General features: G+C 40.3%; 1 protein-coding gene across 8 annotated transcripts in view; it reads right to left on the reverse strand.

Annotated features, from left to right (window-relative positions):
* The window catches only part of TTLL5 (tubulin tyrosine ligase like 5), a 130,267-nt gene that overhangs the window by 54,399 nt on the left and 54,981 nt on the right, over window positions 1-20,887 (reverse strand). For 7 of the 8 annotated variants that reach the window (XR_011726294.1, XR_011726295.1, XM_071745950.1 and 4 more), the window contains 6 exons: window positions 20,632-20,778; window positions 18,364-18,461; window positions 16,542-16,675; window positions 15,724-15,837; window positions 14,956-15,363; window positions 13,382-13,572 (listed from right to left, as the gene is read on the reverse strand). Coding sequence is in view for 6 of the 8 variants with exons in the window: in XM_071745950.1 (XP_071602051.1) it covers window positions 13,382-13,572; window positions 14,956-15,363; window positions 15,724-15,837; window positions 16,542-16,675; window positions 18,364-18,461; window positions 20,632-20,778 (1,092 nt within the window). In the remaining 2 variants the exon portion in view is untranslated. The remainder of the gene's footprint in view (window positions 1-13,381; window positions 13,573-14,955; window positions 15,364-15,723; window positions 15,838-16,541; window positions 16,676-18,363; window positions 18,462-20,631; window positions 20,779-20,887) is intronic. The other variant, XM_071745949.1, reaches the window with a different exon arrangement.

The following is a 20,887-nucleotide window of genomic DNA, read 5'->3' on the forward strand; positions in this document are numbered from 1 at the left end:
CAAGTAGCAGCATTAAAACCATAACCCTTCCATTCACAGAAAAACAAAGAAGGAAAAGGACAAAGATGAGGCAAAAATCTTATAGTAAGAAAGCAGTATCACATTCCTGGCATGTGAAAAAATTAACTCTACATGCACTTATCAAAAGATAGAAGCTAGTATTACACTGAGCAGAGACCAGAGCATCTGTCCAGCCATCATAAGCTGTGTCACTAAGCCAGCCATATGCATCTGTCATCTCTCTGCCCTCTTTATGCACATGTACAGGCACACATATGATATATGTACCTGGATATAAAATTCAAACTCAAACTCTACTACACATGAAACTTCATACCCAAGCACTTCCAAACTGTTCATAAAGGTAAATACACTAGTTTAATGATTTCCTAAAATTATGTTATGTGTACGTTTTTTATGACATACTCTAAAGAAGTTATTTATGTGGTTTTAAGTATATAAAATGCACTTTCCCTGAAAGAAACATTCATTCTTCTTGTGTTTCTTATCTTTTTGGAAGACCAAACTCTGCAAGCAGCCACCATCTGCTGGTATATGTAAAAGAGTCTGAGTACCTACCGAATGGTATCTACTACAGCAGTGTAAAGATTAGTTTACATTTGAAAAAAAGAAAAACAATTATGAAGGTCACAGAACACTACAAAGACTGCAAAGCTAAGATTCCCAGTCAGGAACTGCCAGACATAAGTTTATGAGTGACTTTTTTACATGATCACATACTGCTTTTTACAAGACAGAACAGTTCTGCACCAGGATAATATGGCAAGCAATGCTAATTTGTATTGCCCTTGCTCGCTTCTGTGGCAACTGCAAGGCATATAGCAAATGACATACAGGACACTGAGAAAGAAAAGTCTAACAACTAGCCCTGCCTCTGCTCCAGATCAAAAAGGTGATGCTTATAAAGCCACATAAGTGTGACTTAAGCATATGAATTCCCAGCTTTGTGATCTTAATGGTGCTCTTTACCAGAATTGTTGTGCTGTTACTCAAACACGTACAATGCTCACTGCAATGCACTACACTCATACCTTACACAGCTACAGACTTACACAGAACTGCAGATTCGTATTCTCTGACTGAAATAAGAAAAATGAACTAACACTGCAAGTGGCAACACAGTAGGTTGCCACTTCTTCTGTGGTTTAGTAGTACAAGGCATCTACGCATTTTGTAAGTTAAGATATCTTAATTCCTACCGCAGGTTCTAGACAAGATTAAGTTATAGTGGTTATACAACATGCTTCTACCCACTTCTCCAAAAATGACTGCTTTCATTTCATCCCTTGTTAAGGGATGAAATCCCTTTCAAGTTCTTGCTCCTTGTCTGTGTGTCATTATTCTCACTAAGCCAGTCCTAGCTTCCATGTTTCAGATGTCCTTATATTCTGCTCAGTCCGGTTTCATTGTTACAGACTCCAAGCACTGGTCTCCCCACTGAGCCCCTGAGCCACACCATTGCAGGTCTAGAACTTCCTATGACAGTACTTAGTTGATCTGTCTTCCCACACCTTTTTTCTTAGTTCCTCTTCCAGTTGCTCTAGTGCCCTATATCCAAGTGGTTCCAGTTTAATGCCCAGCCTGCTCCTTCTGACAAGGTCTTTGCTCACCTAATCACAGAATGTGGGATCCTCATTGGACAACATTTACTACACTGCCATTCCTTCCATTTCTGTCCTTTCACCTGAATGGTTCTCAGTGTCCACCCTCAGATTTTGTCCTGGTCAAATTTGACACCATCCTCTCACTTATTTGCACTAAAAGTCAGGCTCCCAGTGCAAGAGGGACCAGGTCACTGAGAAAACAGGAGAGTGGGGTCTCACCCCTCATTACTCTAGACGTGCAAATACAAAGAAATTCAGTTTAGCCTTCTCAGTGTGGAGGAAACCTTCAGGAAAATTATTAGCTCTAGCAGGTGGTGCTGGGTATATTCTACTTGAAGCTCTTCACATAGTAGTGGGCAATCAAGGTTGGACAAATTTTTAAACTCTAAATTGCTATGTTAAATGTGGGAGATCCAGAGATTTAAAAGAAACGTTCCGTAGATATTAAAATGCACATAATATTTTTTAATCCAGCCTTGGTTTTGTCTGAAACACTTTATCTTGCCTGAAGCTTTCTGAAAATTTATTGTTAAACTAAGAATACACCTGAGTCCAAAATGGATGTGGACAGTTTCAGAATATTACAAGCAATTTAAAACAAGGTCTTACAGTGACACATATCAGGCAAGCTTAGTAATAGGCAGTACAACACATCTTATATGGAAAGCATTAGGTGTCATTTTGGTGCCTCTAACTCACTCTTAAAAGTTGTTGGCTTCTGCAGAATTTAATTGAAATTTAAAGCACTGTCATTGCAGTAACAGAAAACTTCAAATTATGTTTAGTTCTGATTGTGCTAGGCACTATACAACTACCTAACAATGACGGTTTCTGACCACAAAGAGTTTATTGTCTGAAATGAAGCAAGAATGGCAAATGAGGTCAACATGATAAATGAAATATATACAATGTATACAATTCTTGGCTTGTCAACAACAGTGATCACAACTTTGCTAACACATTCAACGTGTAAAATGAAGATGACTTTGTCCAGTTCTCTCCTTCTCATCTTGATACCAAGAGCCCCTTAGTCTGATTAATTACCACCTCACCCATGCTCTATTAATGTGATCCGCTTTCTTTGCTAAACATATTTGAAAACTGTCTTTCTAAGCAAAACAGGTGAGCAAAGAGCTTAGTATGGGTAGTAGGGGCATTTCACACATTCCAGATAGACAAGCAGGTGTTTAAACTTTGGCAGGATTAAATACAGGCAAGGGATTCAAAATTAAGGAGAGAACGCCAGTAAGAGTATAAGCTTTAGATGCAGCCAGCCCACCTACTGTGCCATGAGCTGAGACATTACAGCTGTTATAATCAGCTTGTCAGGATGTTGCCTCTGTGGATTGCTGGGCCACCTTGAACACATGTGTGCTCTGGAGAGTGGCTTCATTTTCCCATCACTTTGCACCTGATGAAACTGTATTCTTCCCTTTACAGTGGCAAATACTTGGTAGCATATCAATTGTTACTTTGGCTTAAAAGTACATAATGGATAGCACCTGGACCAAAGCAGATATCAAAATCTCCATAAAATAATAGCTTGCAGAAATTGTGGTACTGAAAAACAAAACAAATAAAAAGGCCTAAAAAACCCAAAACCAACCAAACAAAAAAAACAAACACCCAAAAACACCAAAAAAACACAAACACCCCACACCCAAACAAAACAACACAAAAAAACCCACAATGCCCCAACAAAAAAAACAAGAAAGGCAGGCTAGTGGGGCTCAACAGGGAAGATAATTATTGGTGTGAACCTACAAGAACAAAGTTCACTTTCACACTGAGTTGTGTCAAGATGGGTTCAGACTTTCCTGTTTGGTAAGATTCCTGCTTTTTACTAGCAATAAGGAACTCCAGAAAGTTTTTTCTGACATGAGACCTGTGTGTTGCTGCACTATATATATACTACAAGCATCCCTATTTTCAAAAGATATCTCCTCACATCAATATGTTCTCTGTGGAGCCTGTAAAACACAAGATAATACATGGTTGATATAACTCATGACAGAATGACTCAATGGTCAGAAGCTGAAAGCAACATACTCAGAGTATTGCATACTCACAATGCAATAGGAAACTCCAAAAATTTCTCTTGGAAGGACGACAGCCCACCTGATGTACTTTTATTATCTAACATCAAAAAATAGGGGAGGAAAGAACATGTGCTTTGTCACAGCCATATCAATAAACAGAGCCTTCTATTAGAAAACCAAATCATGCATCTGTGTACTGAGTCTGATACAATGCTGATAAGCTAAAAGACAAATTATTGCATAATGCCAAAATACTATTTTTTAATTATCTTTTTAAGCATTACAAGTTGAGTTTATGGCTGCAAAATACTTGTCTTCTTGACAGCAGGGACATACAAGCTTAAAAGAATTGGTCTCTAGTCTTGCTTTATTCAGAGAAATTTAGTTCTGAATAGATTTAAGATTGAAAGAAAGGATAGATTTTTTCTTTTCCTAATGAACAGCATCCTACAAAGACCTATTGTATAGTACCTTTAAGAAATCACAAGCAATAGTCAGAAGAGGAGCTTCATATCTTTCACACTGCTGATCTACATTACACTATTCCTTCAGTAGCTTCCCACCACCATATTCAAGAACCTTTTTTCTCTAATGAAGTATTTTCATTTTGATTGATCTTGTCTAATGTTTTAAGCAAGCTATAGCAGAAAGTTAAAAATAGACAAAATTTAAAAATAAAATAAAATCAGTGCTGCAGACCAGCCTCCACAGATCTGGGTAAAGCCTTCTAAAGTCTGAGTGTTTCTCTTCCAAGTTTGCAGGAGTCAAACAGAGCAAACAAGGACACATCATCACTAGAAGTTGTTAGTCTGCCCCTCTTGGCAAAGAGTGGCAGTGACTTAAGTTTTTATTACCAACTCTGAACAGCAGATCTGAGTTTCACTACTCAGTGTGTTACTACACTGAGCAACCAGTGGTTACTACACTGCAAGAAATACCTACATCACATTCTCCAGGTGGCAATTTTCGTATTATTCTGCCAGAATCCAGTCATATTCTGTTGCCTATAAAGTGCTGGGGACTGCAGATCTACAAAGTCTAAAGACCATTTCTCTAACCTGGAGCCACACTTGCCTTCTCTCTAGTTCACACATCTCACATTTCATAGAATCATAGAATGATTTGGGCTGAGAAGGGACCTCTAAAGGTCATCTAGTCCAACACCCCTGCAGTAAGCAAAGACATCCTCAACTAGATCAGGTTGGTCAGTCTTGAGCCTCACCTTGAATGTCTCCAGTAATGGGGCCCCAAATACATCCCTGGGCAACATGTTCCACCACCCTCATGGTAAAGAACTTGTTCCTAACATCCAAACTAGGTCTGCTCTTCTCTAATTTAAAACCATTGCCCCTCATCCTATCACTACAGGCCCTTGCAAACAGCCCCTCTCCAGCCTTCTTGCAGGCCCCCTTCAGATTCTGGAAGGTTGCTATTAGGCCTCCCCAGAGCCTTCTCTTCTCCAGGATGAACAACCCCACCTTCCTCAACCTCTCTTCAGAATAGGAGAGGTGTTCCAGCCCCCTGATCTTCCCATCCCTCCTCTGGACCTGCTCCATCAGGTCCAAGTCTTTCCTGGGTTAAGGGCTCCAGAGCTGGATGCAGTACTCCAGGTGAGGTCCTAGCAGAGCAGAGCAAAGTGGCAGAATCACCTCTCTTGATCTGCTGGCCATGCTTCTTTTATGCAGCCCAGGATGCAATTGTCCTTCTGGGCTGCAAGCACACACTGTTGGCTCACTTCCAGCTTCCCCTCCACCAGGACCCCCAAAGGGCTGCTTTCTTTCACCTCACCCTGTATGATAGTGAAAATTGTTCTGACCTGCATTTGGTCTTGTTGAAGCTCACCTGGGCTAACCTCTCCAGTTTGTTCAGGTCCTTCTGGATGACATACCATCCCCCTGGTGTATTGACAGCACCACTCAGCTTGGTGTCATCTGCAAAACTGCTGATGGTGCACTTGATCCCACTGTCTACATCGTTAATAAAAATATTGAACAGTAGAGGTTCTAGTCTGGACCCCTGAGGGACACCACTTGTCACTGGTCTCCATCTGGACTTCAAACCACTGACCAGTATTCTCTGGATGTGACTATCCAGCCAATTCCTTATACACTGAACGGACTACCCATCAGATTCGTACCACTCCACCTTGGCGAGTAGGATGTTTTGAGAGAACGTGTCAAAGGCCTTGCAGAGTCCAGATAGATCACATTCATAGGTCCACTTGTCCATTCATGTAGTCACCCTATCATAGAAAGGCACTAAGTTCATCAGGAGGCATTTGCCCTTAGTGAAGCCATGCTGGCTGTCCTAGATCACCTTCTTGCCCTCAACGTGCCTTATCAAGCCTTCTAGGAGAATCTGCTCCATCATCTTTCCAGGCACAGAGTTGAGGCTATAGGTTGCCACAGAGCTGAGGCTATAGGTTGCTAGTTCCCTCCTTACTATTTATTTTAGAAATGGGTGTAATGTGTCCCCTCTTTCAGTCACCAGGGTCTTCACCTGACTGCCATGACTTTTCAAATATCATGGAGAGTGGATTGGTGACTATATCCACCCATCCCTCAGGACTCTGAGATGCACCTCATTAAGTACCATAGACTTATGTATGTTCAGGTTTCTCAGGTGGTCACAAACTTGATCATCACATGCAGTGGGAGGGATTCTGATGCCCTGGTCCCCATATTGTGTTTTTTTTAACTTGGGAGTTGCCAGGAGAGAGGTTGCCGGTGAAGACCGAGGAAAAAAAGTTGTTGAGAACCTCAACCTTCTCCTCATCTGTTGTTACTAGCTCACTAGACTTGCTCTTCAGGGGGGAGCATGTTTTCTTTAACCTTCCTTTTTTTCATTGATGTAACCTGTACAATCCTTTCTTGCTATTCTTCACATCCCTTGCCAAGTTCAGCTCCAGCCATGCCCTGGCCTCCCTGACCTCATCCCTACACAATTGGGCAGAATCTCTGCACACTTCCCAAGATATCTTTTTCCATTTGGATCTTTTTGCTGAGGAGGAAAAGGGAACCTGAGTTTAAGACACATTTCAAAGATCAGGACTAAGAGATATATCAAAAGAATGCAGTCATCACAGGCCTACTTTGTTGTCTCTTCCAAAAGGACAGGACAAGACGACACTATATCATAAACTCAAAGAAGGAAGCATTCCACCAGAAGACCGAAACTGTACAAAATGTCTCATCATTTGTAGTATCTTCTCATTTGCCTTTTGATCTATTTTTCCTGTGTACTCAGTTTGACTTCAAGACACTTTAGTCAATCCCTATCTTTCCACTTTATTACTTACCATTCATCCAGCAATGCCATCTTTATCCAGTCATTTTCAAAAGAAACGTTTCTTTCTTCCATTACATGGCAAATGGCTTCTGTAGCCACTGTATTTTCAACTGCCATGCCTTCCTCAGAAAGATAGCTCAGAGGCTTTCCAGATTAGTGAAATATTTACGTTCCCAGGAACAGAGGGGAAGAGCTAACAACTTGATATTAGAAAAAAAACCACCCACATTGCTGCATTCTTTCAGTTACATTTTTCCCTTTCATTTTTGCAGAGATGACTATGACTAGATGCCACAATAATATAATTTACTGCTCATGTGTCCTCTCCCCAGTCTGTGTTTTGCATTTTCTTGGCTTCACCACAGAGCTCCCATGTACATCCATGATCTAGCACAAGCTGGCATGATTTGGTCTAACAGAGCACCCAGACCTTCCAGTACTATTGGAAACAGTCCACATGCCTGGCCTTCAAGGTAACGGAATCCAAAAGGCTATCTTTGGATGGGAAACATCACAGAATCCTAATCTGCCTCTTTCCTTATGAGGCAAAGGAAACCCCAAACCACAAATCTCTAACACATACATACACTTTCACTGTCTGAATAGTGGCACAAAATACACCTGCTACAAATTCCTTGAAGAATCCATGTACTACAGAGTTTTCTAGAGCCACCCTTTTGTTACCCAGGCCAGCTAGTGGACCACATCCCATATTAAAACACCTTTATTTTATGTACAGATTCGAATTTGCAGGAGCAACAAGCCAGAAGGGATGAACTGGGGCTAACAGGCTGGGAAGTGCAAAATCTGTATGTGTACCAGGCCTGATCTGGCCAAAGGCCTATGACATTCCTTCTCTGCTTGCAGAGCTTACCAGCTTACAGGATATACATATGCATACAGAGCACAAGTGTTCCAGACTCCAGAAAATGTTCCAGACAAAGACCTGCCAGAGACATTCCTGGGAAACCTGACAAACTTGCAAATTTCTTTGTAGTGTGTCCAGCATATGCATCCATTTAGCAACGAAAACAAAACAAAAAAAAAAAAACCAACCCCAAGTTAGTGCTGCTGCAGATAGCTGAGCCCTCCTTTCCCTTCTCCTGAAAAAGTCAAGCTTTTGTTCAGACACTCTGCTTCAAAACTTCCTAGTGGCAGTGATTTTGATAAGGGGCAGTCCCACCAAATATCTGATGATCAGTAAGGATGCTACCTTTGTCATAACATGAGTTCTAGCTGCTCAGCCTGGCCCATTTGGTTACTCTGCAGTTGTCACTGCATCGTGACAAAAGCCTCTGTTCCTATTCCCTTTGAAGACTCAGAGCAGAAGTGGTCCATTCAAGCCCTGCAGAAACTACACTGACATTTTTGATTCCTACAACCTCTGCTGAGACCACTTATATTACTGCTGATGCTACATATCAGGAGTATTAAAAGGAAATCCAGATCCTGTGTGAACAACCTGGGGATGAGGAGGAAATGGGTCCCTGACGCAGTGCAGAGCTGTGAGAAAAAGAGGGAAGAAAAATACCCAGTCTTCATCTCTTGCTCCACTTCCTATTTACAATGAGCTGCCTTTTTCCTTTCTATTTTTCTTCCTCTCAATCAGTAAAAGCCAACAAAATGGTTACAAAAGGAAAGTAAAGCTGATTAAGACTGAGATAAAATGGGCTGAGTCAAAGCAAATGAATTAACACTCAAAAAAACCTCTTTCATGGGCAAAATACCCCCACTAAATTTCTGCAAATATCTGCCATCCCCTGAGTTTCATGCTCTTTTTTCAGTCACTATGTTGCACGGTTTGGGTCTAGCACTGAAAGAAATGTGCTCACTGAGATCTGCACAGTGGAAGTCTGATTTGTGGCATTTATCCTCTGCTGAGGACAAGGCAGGCCAAGGTACCACACCATGTAATTGAGACAGGTAACTGAGGGCTGACATGAGTTCAAATACTGTTGTAGGTGATGAGCTAGAGCTCACTATTTTGGAATTCCTGTGACACGTTATTCTCACAAGGTCACTCTGGGACACTGGTAAGTGCCTGTTCTGGTTCTTCCTCACTCCCTCTCCCATACTAAGGTTTAGTAAACTCATCTGCTCTTGATTACTTCCACTGTCCAAATGAAAAATCTAGAATGAGAAAAATGCCCCATCCTCCTACAGATCTGTTAGCATGCTTGCAGGAATCCTGGCTGCTGGATCTTGGGCACTGACTGGCTGCACAACAGAGAAGAAGGCAGCTTGGTATAGCCCTTGCCTGGGTGGTCTGATTTTATCCTTGTGATTAAACTCCCCGGCTAGAAGAATTGGAGCTATTCCTAATGATAACTGGGTTCTGAAATCTCACACTCTCCCTCACACAGAGGGGCAGAGCTCCCACCAGGCTTGTCCTCCTCCTGCTAAAGCTGGCCAATTCTACACATTCTTCAGTTCATTACCATTAGTAACTACAAAGTGCGACAGCCCAGTAGATATCAACTTCAGCCCCCCCAGCCACCCAGTGATAAGGACCTCCCACAGACCCAACACTGCAGAAGAAAGCCTTCTTTTTACCTTACAGCACATTTCAGAGCAAAGCAGTATGCTAGTCACAATGAAAAAAAACCATGCTGGCTCCAGCTACCTGGCTCTGGATCTAAACACATGCTATGCATTTTAATGTCCTTCCTATAGAAAGCCCCACGTCTCCCTGGCCATATAACCACATTCTTCACAAGTCTGCTACCTATGATAACTTCAAGATCTTTGCTCTCTATATCCCCCTAACTTACAAACAAGAAGCTTCCACATTAGAAGCCTGCTCACTGTTTTTTAAAGTATGTGTTCTGACTAGCTAGAGAACTGCTCAAACAGAACAGGCATGTTGAACTCCACTTGATTTTAGCCCTCACCTGAAACACTCTCACAGGCCTTGCACTTCTATGCACCTGACATTTTTCATGAAAAAGGTAAAAATGTACTATCTTCAACACTAATTTAGTTGAAACTTGGGAAACCTGGACAGCGTTTTCCTTCCTTGCTTGTTTTCTTTTGAGCTCAGATATATTATCTTACTCAGCCATTAACTTACCAGGTCAATGCTGGATCCTCAAAAGTACACATTTTCCATAGAGACCCCCGTGTTGCTTACTCCCAAGTAGTTGGGGTAGTTAAGTAGAGGAACACCTTGTTATTTTTGGATACTGTGGAGTACTATAGTTAGATGCCGAGTACTGCAAGAATCAGGCAGTGTTTGAAAGATCTCTTATGGATACGGGTACATAACTCTGTTTGTCACAATCTCAACTTTATTATTAGATTTTTGCATAACCACATAAACATTGTAAATCTGTGTTTCTAAGTAAATAAAATAGGAAAAACATCCTCAGAAGTAAAAACGAACATTTATTAAGATCTATAGTTAGTAATATTTTCCCTAGCAGCTTCACTGTATTTATTTAATTTGTAAAACTTACCTTTCATAACCTAACTTGAGACTGTCATACTCCAGTGTGTCCATGAGGATACCACTTTTATCATTAGAGACAGATACAGAAGTTACTCAAACAGTTGCTCATCTGAGATAGAACAATCCTCCTTTTTCCTATTTCTCTCTTCCTCAATCCTGCAACTGGGCAGTAAGGCATCATACACTGATGGAGGGGATTAAGATGTACTAATAAAATTTTATGTGATATAATGGAAAATATTTTCAAAAACACAAATTAATGAAAGACAATGTTCTCACACACTTTGTGAGAAAGTCTGTGAGGACTGAAAACTAACTGTGTACAGGGGAAAGAAAACTGCACAACAGTAGAGCTCAACCTTCCTACCATTTCCACCTTCTAAAATAAGAACTGTTCGCTTTATGAGTATCACTCTGAAGTTCCCATAGGGTGTTTCAGAAGCGAAGGGAAAAATCTGACAAGAAAGCAAGCTCATGTAATCACAAAAATTTTGTTTTCTCAAGATGACTAACACAATCTAAATTTCAAAATTGTCACTTCAGCAGCTCATTCTTAATAAGCTAAAGTTATTTAATACACTCTTGTATTCTGCCCTCTATAAGAGAGAATACATGAAATAGGTGCTTTGGGCATGAGCAGGGAACAGTGAACAGCAGTAGTGATTGGAGAGGGATAGAGGTGAACTCCCAACCAGAACGGAACATCATTCCAAGCACAGCTGTTGAGACTACATTCCTGGGAACCCAGGAGACCCACACTAATACACAGATACCAGAAGTAATTCTCACACGAACAGGAATGAAAAACAAGCTTCCCAGCTGCTCTTGGAAGGAGGTAATGTATGCAGAGTACCCCCCCATCCCTGAGACACAGCTGGGCACAAGAGAGGGAACCAAAGCACAAAGGCTTTCAACTGTCACACAGAAGTTCTTGTCCTTGGAAAAGAAACAATGCATAGCAGTAGTAGTGTTTTCAAAAGGCTCTCTTTCACACACTCCCTCCAAATCAATAGTCCTAATCTTGCCATTAAATGTAATTAATTAATTCTGCGATGGCAGAAACCTACCAAACAAACATTTGGATACCTTAGTGAGCAGCATGTCAGACTCTCTCAGCCTGCTGGTCACAGAAATTCAAGGTATGATACTTAAGCAATTAAACAGGGCACTGGAACAGGCTGCCCAGGGAGGCCGTGGAGTCTCCTTCCCTGGGGATATTCAAAGCCCACCTGGATGTGTTCCTGTGTGACCTCTTGTAGGTGACCCTGCTTTGGCATGGGGTTGGACCAGATGATCTTTCGAGGTCCCTTCCAACCCCTAGCTTTCTATCATTCTATGACTCCCCCTTCTATACTTCCTAATTTAACTAGCAGCTAAATACATAAGTTTAAAAATCACCTAATACATACATAAATGGCAGCAAGAGTAAAACTTGGGTATTCTAGACAGACTTAAGAAACCACAGCAGTTGCAGCTTAGTAGGAAATAAGGGGTTTTAGGGAGAAAGTGTATTAATTTATTAATTTAAAATTATTTTCTGAAAAGACTGAAAGAGATTAATTTAATTTTTTCCCCAAATACTTGTTTAGATACTTAACCAAGGAGGCAGTTCCCTTCATATGTTTACTTTTCAACAAATGAGAATTTCCTGAATCAAAATGCTTCACTACCAAAGTGACAAACTTTAGCTTAAAAAAGCTGAATTCTGATTTCATTAATAGAACCAGACTGACAGCTCTGAATATTACTGGACAAGCAAATAAGCTTCTCCTGATGTTCCCCATACCGCTTCAGGCTTTGAAAGATCAAATTATCTAAGTAGGGTCTGGCCTGATGCACAATCAGGTCTTAGCATCACTAGTATATTCAATGATCATATTCTCTGCTGCATCTATCAACAAGAAGGTTTTCGGTTTTTTGACTTACCTTTTAAAGTTTAAGACCTATCTGTATAGATCAGAATGGCTGCATTAGTTTTGGAAACTGCCCTTACTAAACCAAAACCTTGAACAAGACACAGAAGGGTCCAAAAAATCTATTCAGCTTCCTAGAGTTATAAATGCACCCCACCCTTTGAAAAAGGCATACTGCCAATCCAGAGAATAAAAATCCAAACATAAAAATGAAAGAAGCAAGAAGGAGCAAGTAGCAGCAACTATTGCAACTATCAAACATGCCTCAGAAAACTTAGCAAGACACCACTGCTAAAGCAGTGCTTCCAAAATCAAAGCATCAGAGTGAAGATATTTAAACTGTTTGTCCCTAGCAAGTAAAGAGGGAAAAAAATAAATTCCAAGGTGAAGTGCTTATGCTGGAGAACCTCCAGCTGGCAGCTTAATTAACTGAGAGGTGCCCAACTTGAACATCTCTGATGAACACAATTATAGCATATTAAAAAGAAAAAAATGACTGTGTGTGTAACCATTTAGGACATAACAATTCAAAAAGAAAGATTAAAATCAGTAGAATTCTAGCAGAAGACAATATAAATTTGATCTATACTATGAAGTTTTACAAAAGGATTATCATACCCTATATAGTAGCAAGTACTTCATTATGTCTTTACAATGTTACTGGAATATAAAATTGACATCAGAACCCATTGTGCAGACTTCCATTCCCAGTACTGTGATGACATACTGGAGGAATGACAAGGCACATCACATGGAAGCACAAATCTGAGATGACTTGGTCTTATTATTTAAGGAGACCAAACAGGGATTTGGGTTTTTATAACATATTGTCTAATTCTCTGCTCAGTCTCAATTTCTTCTGTAAAAGGACTTATGCAATAATCTTACCATCCCACAGAAAATTAAAATTCTGGTTGCTGTAAACATTTCAAAATAACAGTATGACAGGAATTGCTTTTAATGAAATTTACCCTTTCCAGCATGTGCAATGTTAGCCCTGTGCTGACACAGAAGCCTATGACAGATTTTTGTGTTGTCACAGGGAATCTACCTTTACTGCTTACATACCTGCTCTGTAAGGAGACTGATGTGGCTTACTGGGGAATACCGACAAGCTGCTTGCTTTTCTGTCAATTGCTGCAGTTCTGCTGCTACCATACTGGGGCTGTAACATTTGCCCTGGGAAGAAGCGTCTTCCATGTCTTTGTGCATCCTGGCTGATCCCACACGCTGCCCACTTGGACTGCGATGGCAGAAACCTACCAAGCAAACATTTGGATACCTTCAGTGAGTGGCATGTCAGACTCTCAGCCTCGCTGGTCACAGAAATACAAAAGCAGGTATGACACTTTCTGCACATTCTAGGGAGAATCCAAACTTCTATATGGATATTACCTATATGAGCTTTTATAAATTTCAAACCTGTATTCTCTGTATTTATCATGAAGTATTTAATGGCACCTAATTCCAGAGAATACTGGCTGCTGTTACCCAAGTTAAATGGATAATGTTTTTCACCAAAAACAAAATCCCTTTAAATAAACTACTCACCAGGGAAGTCCAATTTATTTTAATGTAAGAAAAGTTTCCAATATATTTACAGCAACCCTAGTGAAAATGTACTTATCCTGACATACAACCTAAAGTAAATGTATACCATCATTGAAAATAAATATATATATTATCAAGACTATGGCTGTTAGCCTGTGCAGGGTTTCCAAAGTTTCCTAATAGATTACAGTATACATTCATAAATTTCTACAGTTTCTTCTACTCTTCAGATTTGTACTCTACTTTGCATCACTCAACTAAGATATTCTTGGCTGAAAGGTCCTAGAGAAGGAGATACAGTAATGACTCATTCAGATCTTTCTTTTATGGAGGTGTTGTTGACACACCTTTTAAGTATTCAAGAATTATCAGGTTTTCCTAAAGCATTTCTGTGCATTATAATGAAACACAGAACTAAAAACAGCACATAGACTGGGACAGGACTTCTACTAACCAGAACTACATTAAAATCACTTCAGATAAACAGTAATACAATCAAGCAAAAATTACAATACTTTGTTTCGCAGCTCTTCTCAAACAAGTTCAAAAGTTGAATTCAAAGTTTGCAGCTGATGGGAGAGCTTATTGTTCTCTAGAACTACATGAAAGGAGGTAGCAGAGTGACTGTTAGTCTCCCAAGTAACAAGAGATAGGACAAGATAAAACAGTATCAAGTTGTGCTGGGGAAGGTTTACACTGGGTATCAGGAAAAACTTCTTCACCAAAAGGGCTGTCAAGCACAGGAAATGGGCTGCCCAAGGAAGTGGTTGGAGTCACCATCCCTGGAGGTATTTTAAAGATGTGAAGATGTGGCGCTTCGGGGTTTGGTTTTGTGGTGGACTTGACTCTATGGTCTTGAGGGTCTTTTCCAAACTAAATGATTTCATGATTCCTCATTCATCTGCTCAATAGAAGAGCATCTTTGGCAAAAACAAGGACTGCTTCCTGCACTCTTCTTTTCCATAAGAAATTTAGTACCATTCAACAAGACTCATAATTCTGGAAACGTGAACCTTCTGCTTTCTCCCGAACAGAGATTACACAATCTATATACTGAACCAGCAGGTTATTATGCACCCCAGAACACTCACCTACTTTTGCAGAGGATGGTCGAGACAATCTTTGGCTGTAGATCTGTGCAGCTCTCTGAAAAGATGACAATGGGCCAAGGGTGTAGCTACCAGAACGACAGTGATGTAACCCTGCAAGGCCAGACGCCTCATTGGACACCGAGTTTGTAAAGACAGAAGAGTTGTCAGGAGCTGGGCTCTGTGAGGAGTGTAACGTGGATGAGGACTTAATCTGCTTGGGACCAACTGGAGGAGTCGGCAATGAATGGTGACCAGGTATCAGTGAATTTTCAGAGGCTGAAGACTGAGATGGTATCCAGGAACTGGCACTTCTCTGGAACGTGGCACCAGAAACCCCAGAAGAAGTGCTAGGAGGGCCGCACAGAGGTAATTTCACTTCAGTATTTAAGGAGGTGGGTACTTCTGCAACTACACAAAGATAATGAGCACACTTGATGAGAAAGCTACTTTTCAGGTCCATCAGATAGTATCAAAATGTTAAAAGTGCCTCTGCTCAGAAATGCTTAAGCCAAAATAACCTTATCTACCAAAGACAAGAAGAGACTCTACATTATAAACATTCTTTTTCATAGATTGTCTTATCTAGATTTTCTCCCACAGAAAAGCAGGTAACCATTTCATACTGATCACTCTTCAGTATCTTCTCCTGGGTTTAAAAGAAAAACCCACAGCATCTTCCCCAACATTGAGCATTTGAATCAGAAGGTTCCAACCTTTGTTTAAAACTACTATGCGCATTCATTTTTGTTTTCTTAACAGTTCACTTACAACTTGATTTAACTTCTTTGGATTTATAGCCTTTTGGTGCTCCTTCTGCAGGCAGATCTGCAACAGAACTTTTGGACTGATCACCCTTTGTTTTTTTCACCACCTCAGTAGGCTCTACAACAAAAAAAATCAAGGAGTTAGAAAGTAGAGCAATGGAAACCCTGATATCATTACAGCAAGACCACAGAATTTAAACCTTAACAATGGACTTCCTTTGCTAGTATTTACTGTAGATCATGCAACTGTATTGATCACAGTTGTGCTGTTATGTGAAGTAGCATGGCCTATTGTCTACGTATGGCTGGCACTGCACTTCCTTCCATGGAATGCCTCATTAGGCTCAGATATACAAACTATACCCTCCAAGGGGTATGCTCACTGTAGGCACAATTAAACAGGCCTTGATTTCTCTCATCCCTTACTTTGATTTCAACATTCTCTGCTCATTTCAAATCTTGGTGCCTTCAGTTTGCACATTCTCATTTCAGTTACAAGCCACCATATTTAGTTCCTTAAAAATGCTAGCCCAGGTTCATCCCATTGCACTTTGGCAAAAAAGATAGGAGTGCAGTTAGTCTGATATACAGAGAATTTAAAAAAACAAAACACAAAAAAACCCAAAACAAACCAACCAACCTACCCCCTCTCCCCCAAAAAACAAAAAGCCAACCCCCGAAACAACAAACCAAACAACAAAAAAAGGATATGCAACTTCAATAAACCCGAGTAACATTCTGGAGGGGTTGCTCTCTTTCCACAGACAAATTAAACTCAATTTGTCTGGGCAGCAGCATCTCAGAAGTGCCTAGAACACTTACCCCCTTGAGCCTGTTTCTCTGACTGATTAGCAGTGTTGTTGGGTTTTGTGCTTGTGGAGTTTGTTCCTAAGAAGACACTTGCTGACTTGTTTTTGTGTGTGTAAAATGTCAGCACTTCCTCCAAGTCACTTTCACTACAATAAGGAGAGAAAAATGGATGTAAGTGAGGATTCTAAGCTCTTCTGCATTCAGATAATAATCAAAGGCAATAAATTAAAAACACACTAGAGAGAGGAGTGGGAAAAGTTTAGACTAGACAAGCTAACGATTCTCTCACTTCTCCAGGCTAAGAGCAGAAGGAAAGGAACATGCCTTGGTTAAACACAAGATTCCCACTGAAATGCCATTTTCTTACACAGTAGGAAATTCAAGGCATTCAAGAGCCTTCCCAGGATAAAGAAAGAGCAAGTGAAAACTCCAAACACATTTATGGGGAGATCAGTTCAACAGGAGAGATTCATTTCACAGATAAATTTGTGAATGCTACCCAGTGCTGTCTAAAACAAGCAACTATTCTGTTCATGAGAGAACTCAGCTCAGCCTCTTTTTTATAATGATCACTCATAGTTTCAATTCAGCAGAGGGGAGAGAGAATGAAACAGGAAGGGAAAGCTTGTTAATTAGCCAAAATTGCAGGACAAACAAGTAGAATTGTCAATATTTTTGTGAATGTCTCAAAACTTGTATATGTTTCTCATTTTCTTTACAAGAAGAGAGCTTAACTGCCCTCCCTGATTTCCTAAACAATTATTGGTCCCAAACAAGCATCAGATCCTTGGCCATTCACATTAGAACTTGTGCAAGCTGTAATTCTCATTGCTTTAATACCTAACATGCTTTCCTTTTGCTTTATAGTGCTGCCATCAGCATTAGTGAGCAGGTATATGGCAGAGCATGCACCAAATGCAAGAATAACAGTGCCAGTAACACAAGAAAACATAACACAGGGAAAAAAAATTGCATAAAGGCAGTTAGTCCTTCAAAATGTCCTCTGACACTTGCACTAGTCTTAGCTGGCCTGAGCTTTGATAAAAGCAATGTCTAGAGCTGGTCCTACTGGAGTTTGAACCTCCAGGGCACACCTTTTCTCCCATGTGATATCAAAGTTAGATAGTTAGATGTCAATGAGACAACCCCACTTATTAAGTGGCAACATTTATTACCCATTTTATCCAGTGTTGCATTCACTGTACTGCACTGACACTCTTGTAAATTTAATGCAGATGAAGTTCAGATCATGCAGTTAGAAAATGCTGCTTTTTCATTGTGAAAGTAACTGCACTCCCTTATTGGCTAAACAAGAGTCTAGGATGAAGACAAAATCTAAACTCCTTCCTTCCTCCCCAACCTCAGAAAGTCCAGACCTGGAGAATATCTGACAAGAGACAGCAAACATGAGAAATTTTTTTCTGAGAGCTGAAACTTTAGAGTGAAAGCCAAAACAGCTGTTCAACCACAGCATCTCAAGGCCATCTGCACAGCAGCTCTAGTTTCCTTCTCCTTCCAAAGTACTGCCACATTTGCTGCAACATCACAGGGAAGGTGACCATTAGCTCACCAGACCAACTGCTGCTATCCATTGGGAATCTACTTAATGGTCCAGACATCTATTGTACCAGATGCTGATAAGACAAGTGTTTGGTTGCTAGAAGGGAGGAAAGAGAAAATAGAAGAAAAGCAAAAGAAGGGACTACCGTCAATAAAGTTATCTAGAGGCCTTCGGATCAATCAGATCTTCTTTAGTACAGTCAGTACAATTTAGCACAACCTTCACCTCCAGGGCTGGGAGATTCTCTATCAAAGTGAATAAATCCACTCGTACCTTGCCCTGGTAAGAAAGTTTTGAAAACCTTCAGGATTCACTCCCTCCTCCTCTTCCAGTTTCTTGTTTGACTGCTTCTGAACCATCTGCTCTGTTTCCTGTTAATAAGCAGTATCAGTGAGTGTATCTATGTAGTTTATGATTCATGGCATAGCTACAGCTCAGAGAAGACAAAAAAGCAATTCCATGGGATCTGAGAAATCAAGTCCATCAGCTCCAAAAGAGCCAAATTATAAGTACTTTAATTTGTGCAACAGAATGGAGCCCAACAGACAGTATGCTAAGCATACCCTTCTGGGACATAAGGAAGTGTGCAGGGAAAAAAAAACCAAAACATTCTTTACAGGTATTGTTCCCTTTCTACTTTTGCTGTTTCTGTCACAGAGTTCCTCAAAACAGCTTTTTATTTGAGCATCTGTCCCAAAAGGATACACTCAGCAAGAAAGGACAAATATATAAAAATATATTAAAGAAACTCAATCAAGGAGGTCTGCTGAGGGCATACACATTTCCTACTGTAAACTAGGAGCTCTCCTCTTGAGTTAATTTCTCTTGGCATGCAGTAAATTGCCAAGGGCTTATCTACATACCAAAAATATACTGCGTTAGCAAAAGCAAAGAAAGCGAAACAGTACAGCCTGTGGCAAATATGCATTTATACACTTAAATATATTGGAATAAAAGATAGTAAGCCTTTTTACATGAAAATGGGAGTGATCTCTCAGATACAAATGATTTTTCTCTTTTACACCATTAGAACTTGATGACACTAGAGCTTGTATTGACAAAAATGTTGTTGTTATTTAAAATCAAAACAAACCAAGAAAAACTGAAAACCAAGCAAGCAACTACACTGCTGTCTGAAATACCAATACCAGCATACAAGCTTTATCTGACCAGACATGACCTCCATTTCAATGCTTCCTACAAGTACCCTGAGCATTCCCAGGATGAAAGGGTTAGATACATCTTCTGAAAGGTAATTCAAGAGGGGGAAGAAAAAGCCACTCTGGGACATGTCTTTCCCCTTCACTACTTAAGTAAAAGTCTGGGCAACATGAGATTTCTTTTACTTAGCTTACTGAAGTTAGTATTTTTATTTCTGTATCATTACAGAGGATACATAAGGGCTAGTACCAGTCCCCTACTAAATCTGAAGTTTCAAGTCAGTGAACAAAGTCTGTATGTTGTAATCAGACATCAAAAAAACCTCATAGCTTAAGAGTCTCTTAGTGGCTTAAACATGTACATCCTAAAACCTCAAGTGACCTGTTCTCACTTGTTTTAACTGAGAAAATATGTTTATGCACTGATTTATTACCAGCTACACAGCTTTATTTTGTTAATTTACTCAAGAGTTAGCAGAAAATCCTGATGTTTGAATACAATTTGAGTGGAAATTATATCCAAAGCAGCTGCATTCTTCACTCACCACAGGGCCACCCGAGTGTTTTGCGGTTACTCCTAACACAGTAATTCAGTGAGCAATAGGTGTACAAAGCACTCCCCGGCACAAACAGGGTACAGTACCAACCATGCTTTGACAGATCAAGCTACCAGATGTCAGCTCTGAAAAAGTTAATATAAGTGAACATCCTCTGCTAACAAGTAAGGAGCTTGGAGGCCTGTGTGCACAGCAGCCTCTGAAAGCAAAATTTAAGCTACCCTTGTTTTAACACTAAAGAAATGCTAGAAGACAAAGGAAAGGGGAAGCTGTTTTGCACAACAAGGATTAGCATAAAACCACTATGCTAAGCACAGCATCTTCTACATCTAAAGAGGTTAAAATTATTTAAACTAGGAACTTCTTCCCCTTATCACTCAGCACAGACTCCCACACAGATAACTAGCAGTCTCTCAGTATAGCAAAAAATGGTAAAATACCTTTTTCCTACTGTTCTGAGTAAAAAAAATTCTGTAAAGAAGCATCATAAAAATAGGGAGAAATGGGAATAGCACTAGCATTAAAGACAGGTAAAAGAAAACTGCCAGTTAAATTCCACTTAATTCCAAGATATTTTTTCACTTTTATATGTGATTACTCGACTGCACATATAATGTAGCAATATTATCTATTTGAAAATCTGAACGGGCAAACTACCATTACTGGATGCACACTGGATGCAAACAGATCATGTAAATTACAGAACAGTGCCTTTAAAACAGCCTGCTGCCTTGACCATGACAGCAACCAGCAGGAGATACTTCAGAAGAGAACAGAAATCTAAAAGAGGCTACCAAAAGAAAAACCAAGAAAGAATTAATCACCTTGTTGTAATAGATTATGAACTCGCCCAGTTGCTGAGCCAGGATACGACGACGATCATTTAGTCTTAAATGACGTCTGGGGAGCAGCATCCTCAAAGACTGCTGAAGATTGCTGGCAGCTCGCTTCAGAAAGCGTACAACGAGCTCCTGCAAGCAAGAGATAGAGAGTTAACAACAGACCAGCTGCAAGATGTGGGGAGAAGAGAGGTACTACAGAAGCTAATGGCTCATGAGAACTAAACATGCTGTCCAGAGA

Source organism: Heliangelus exortis, chromosome 5, assembly GCF_036169615.1.
Source record: "Heliangelus exortis chromosome 5, bHelExo1.hap1, whole genome shotgun sequence".
NCBI lineage: Eukaryota > Metazoa > Chordata > Aves > Apodiformes > Trochilidae > Heliangelus > Heliangelus exortis.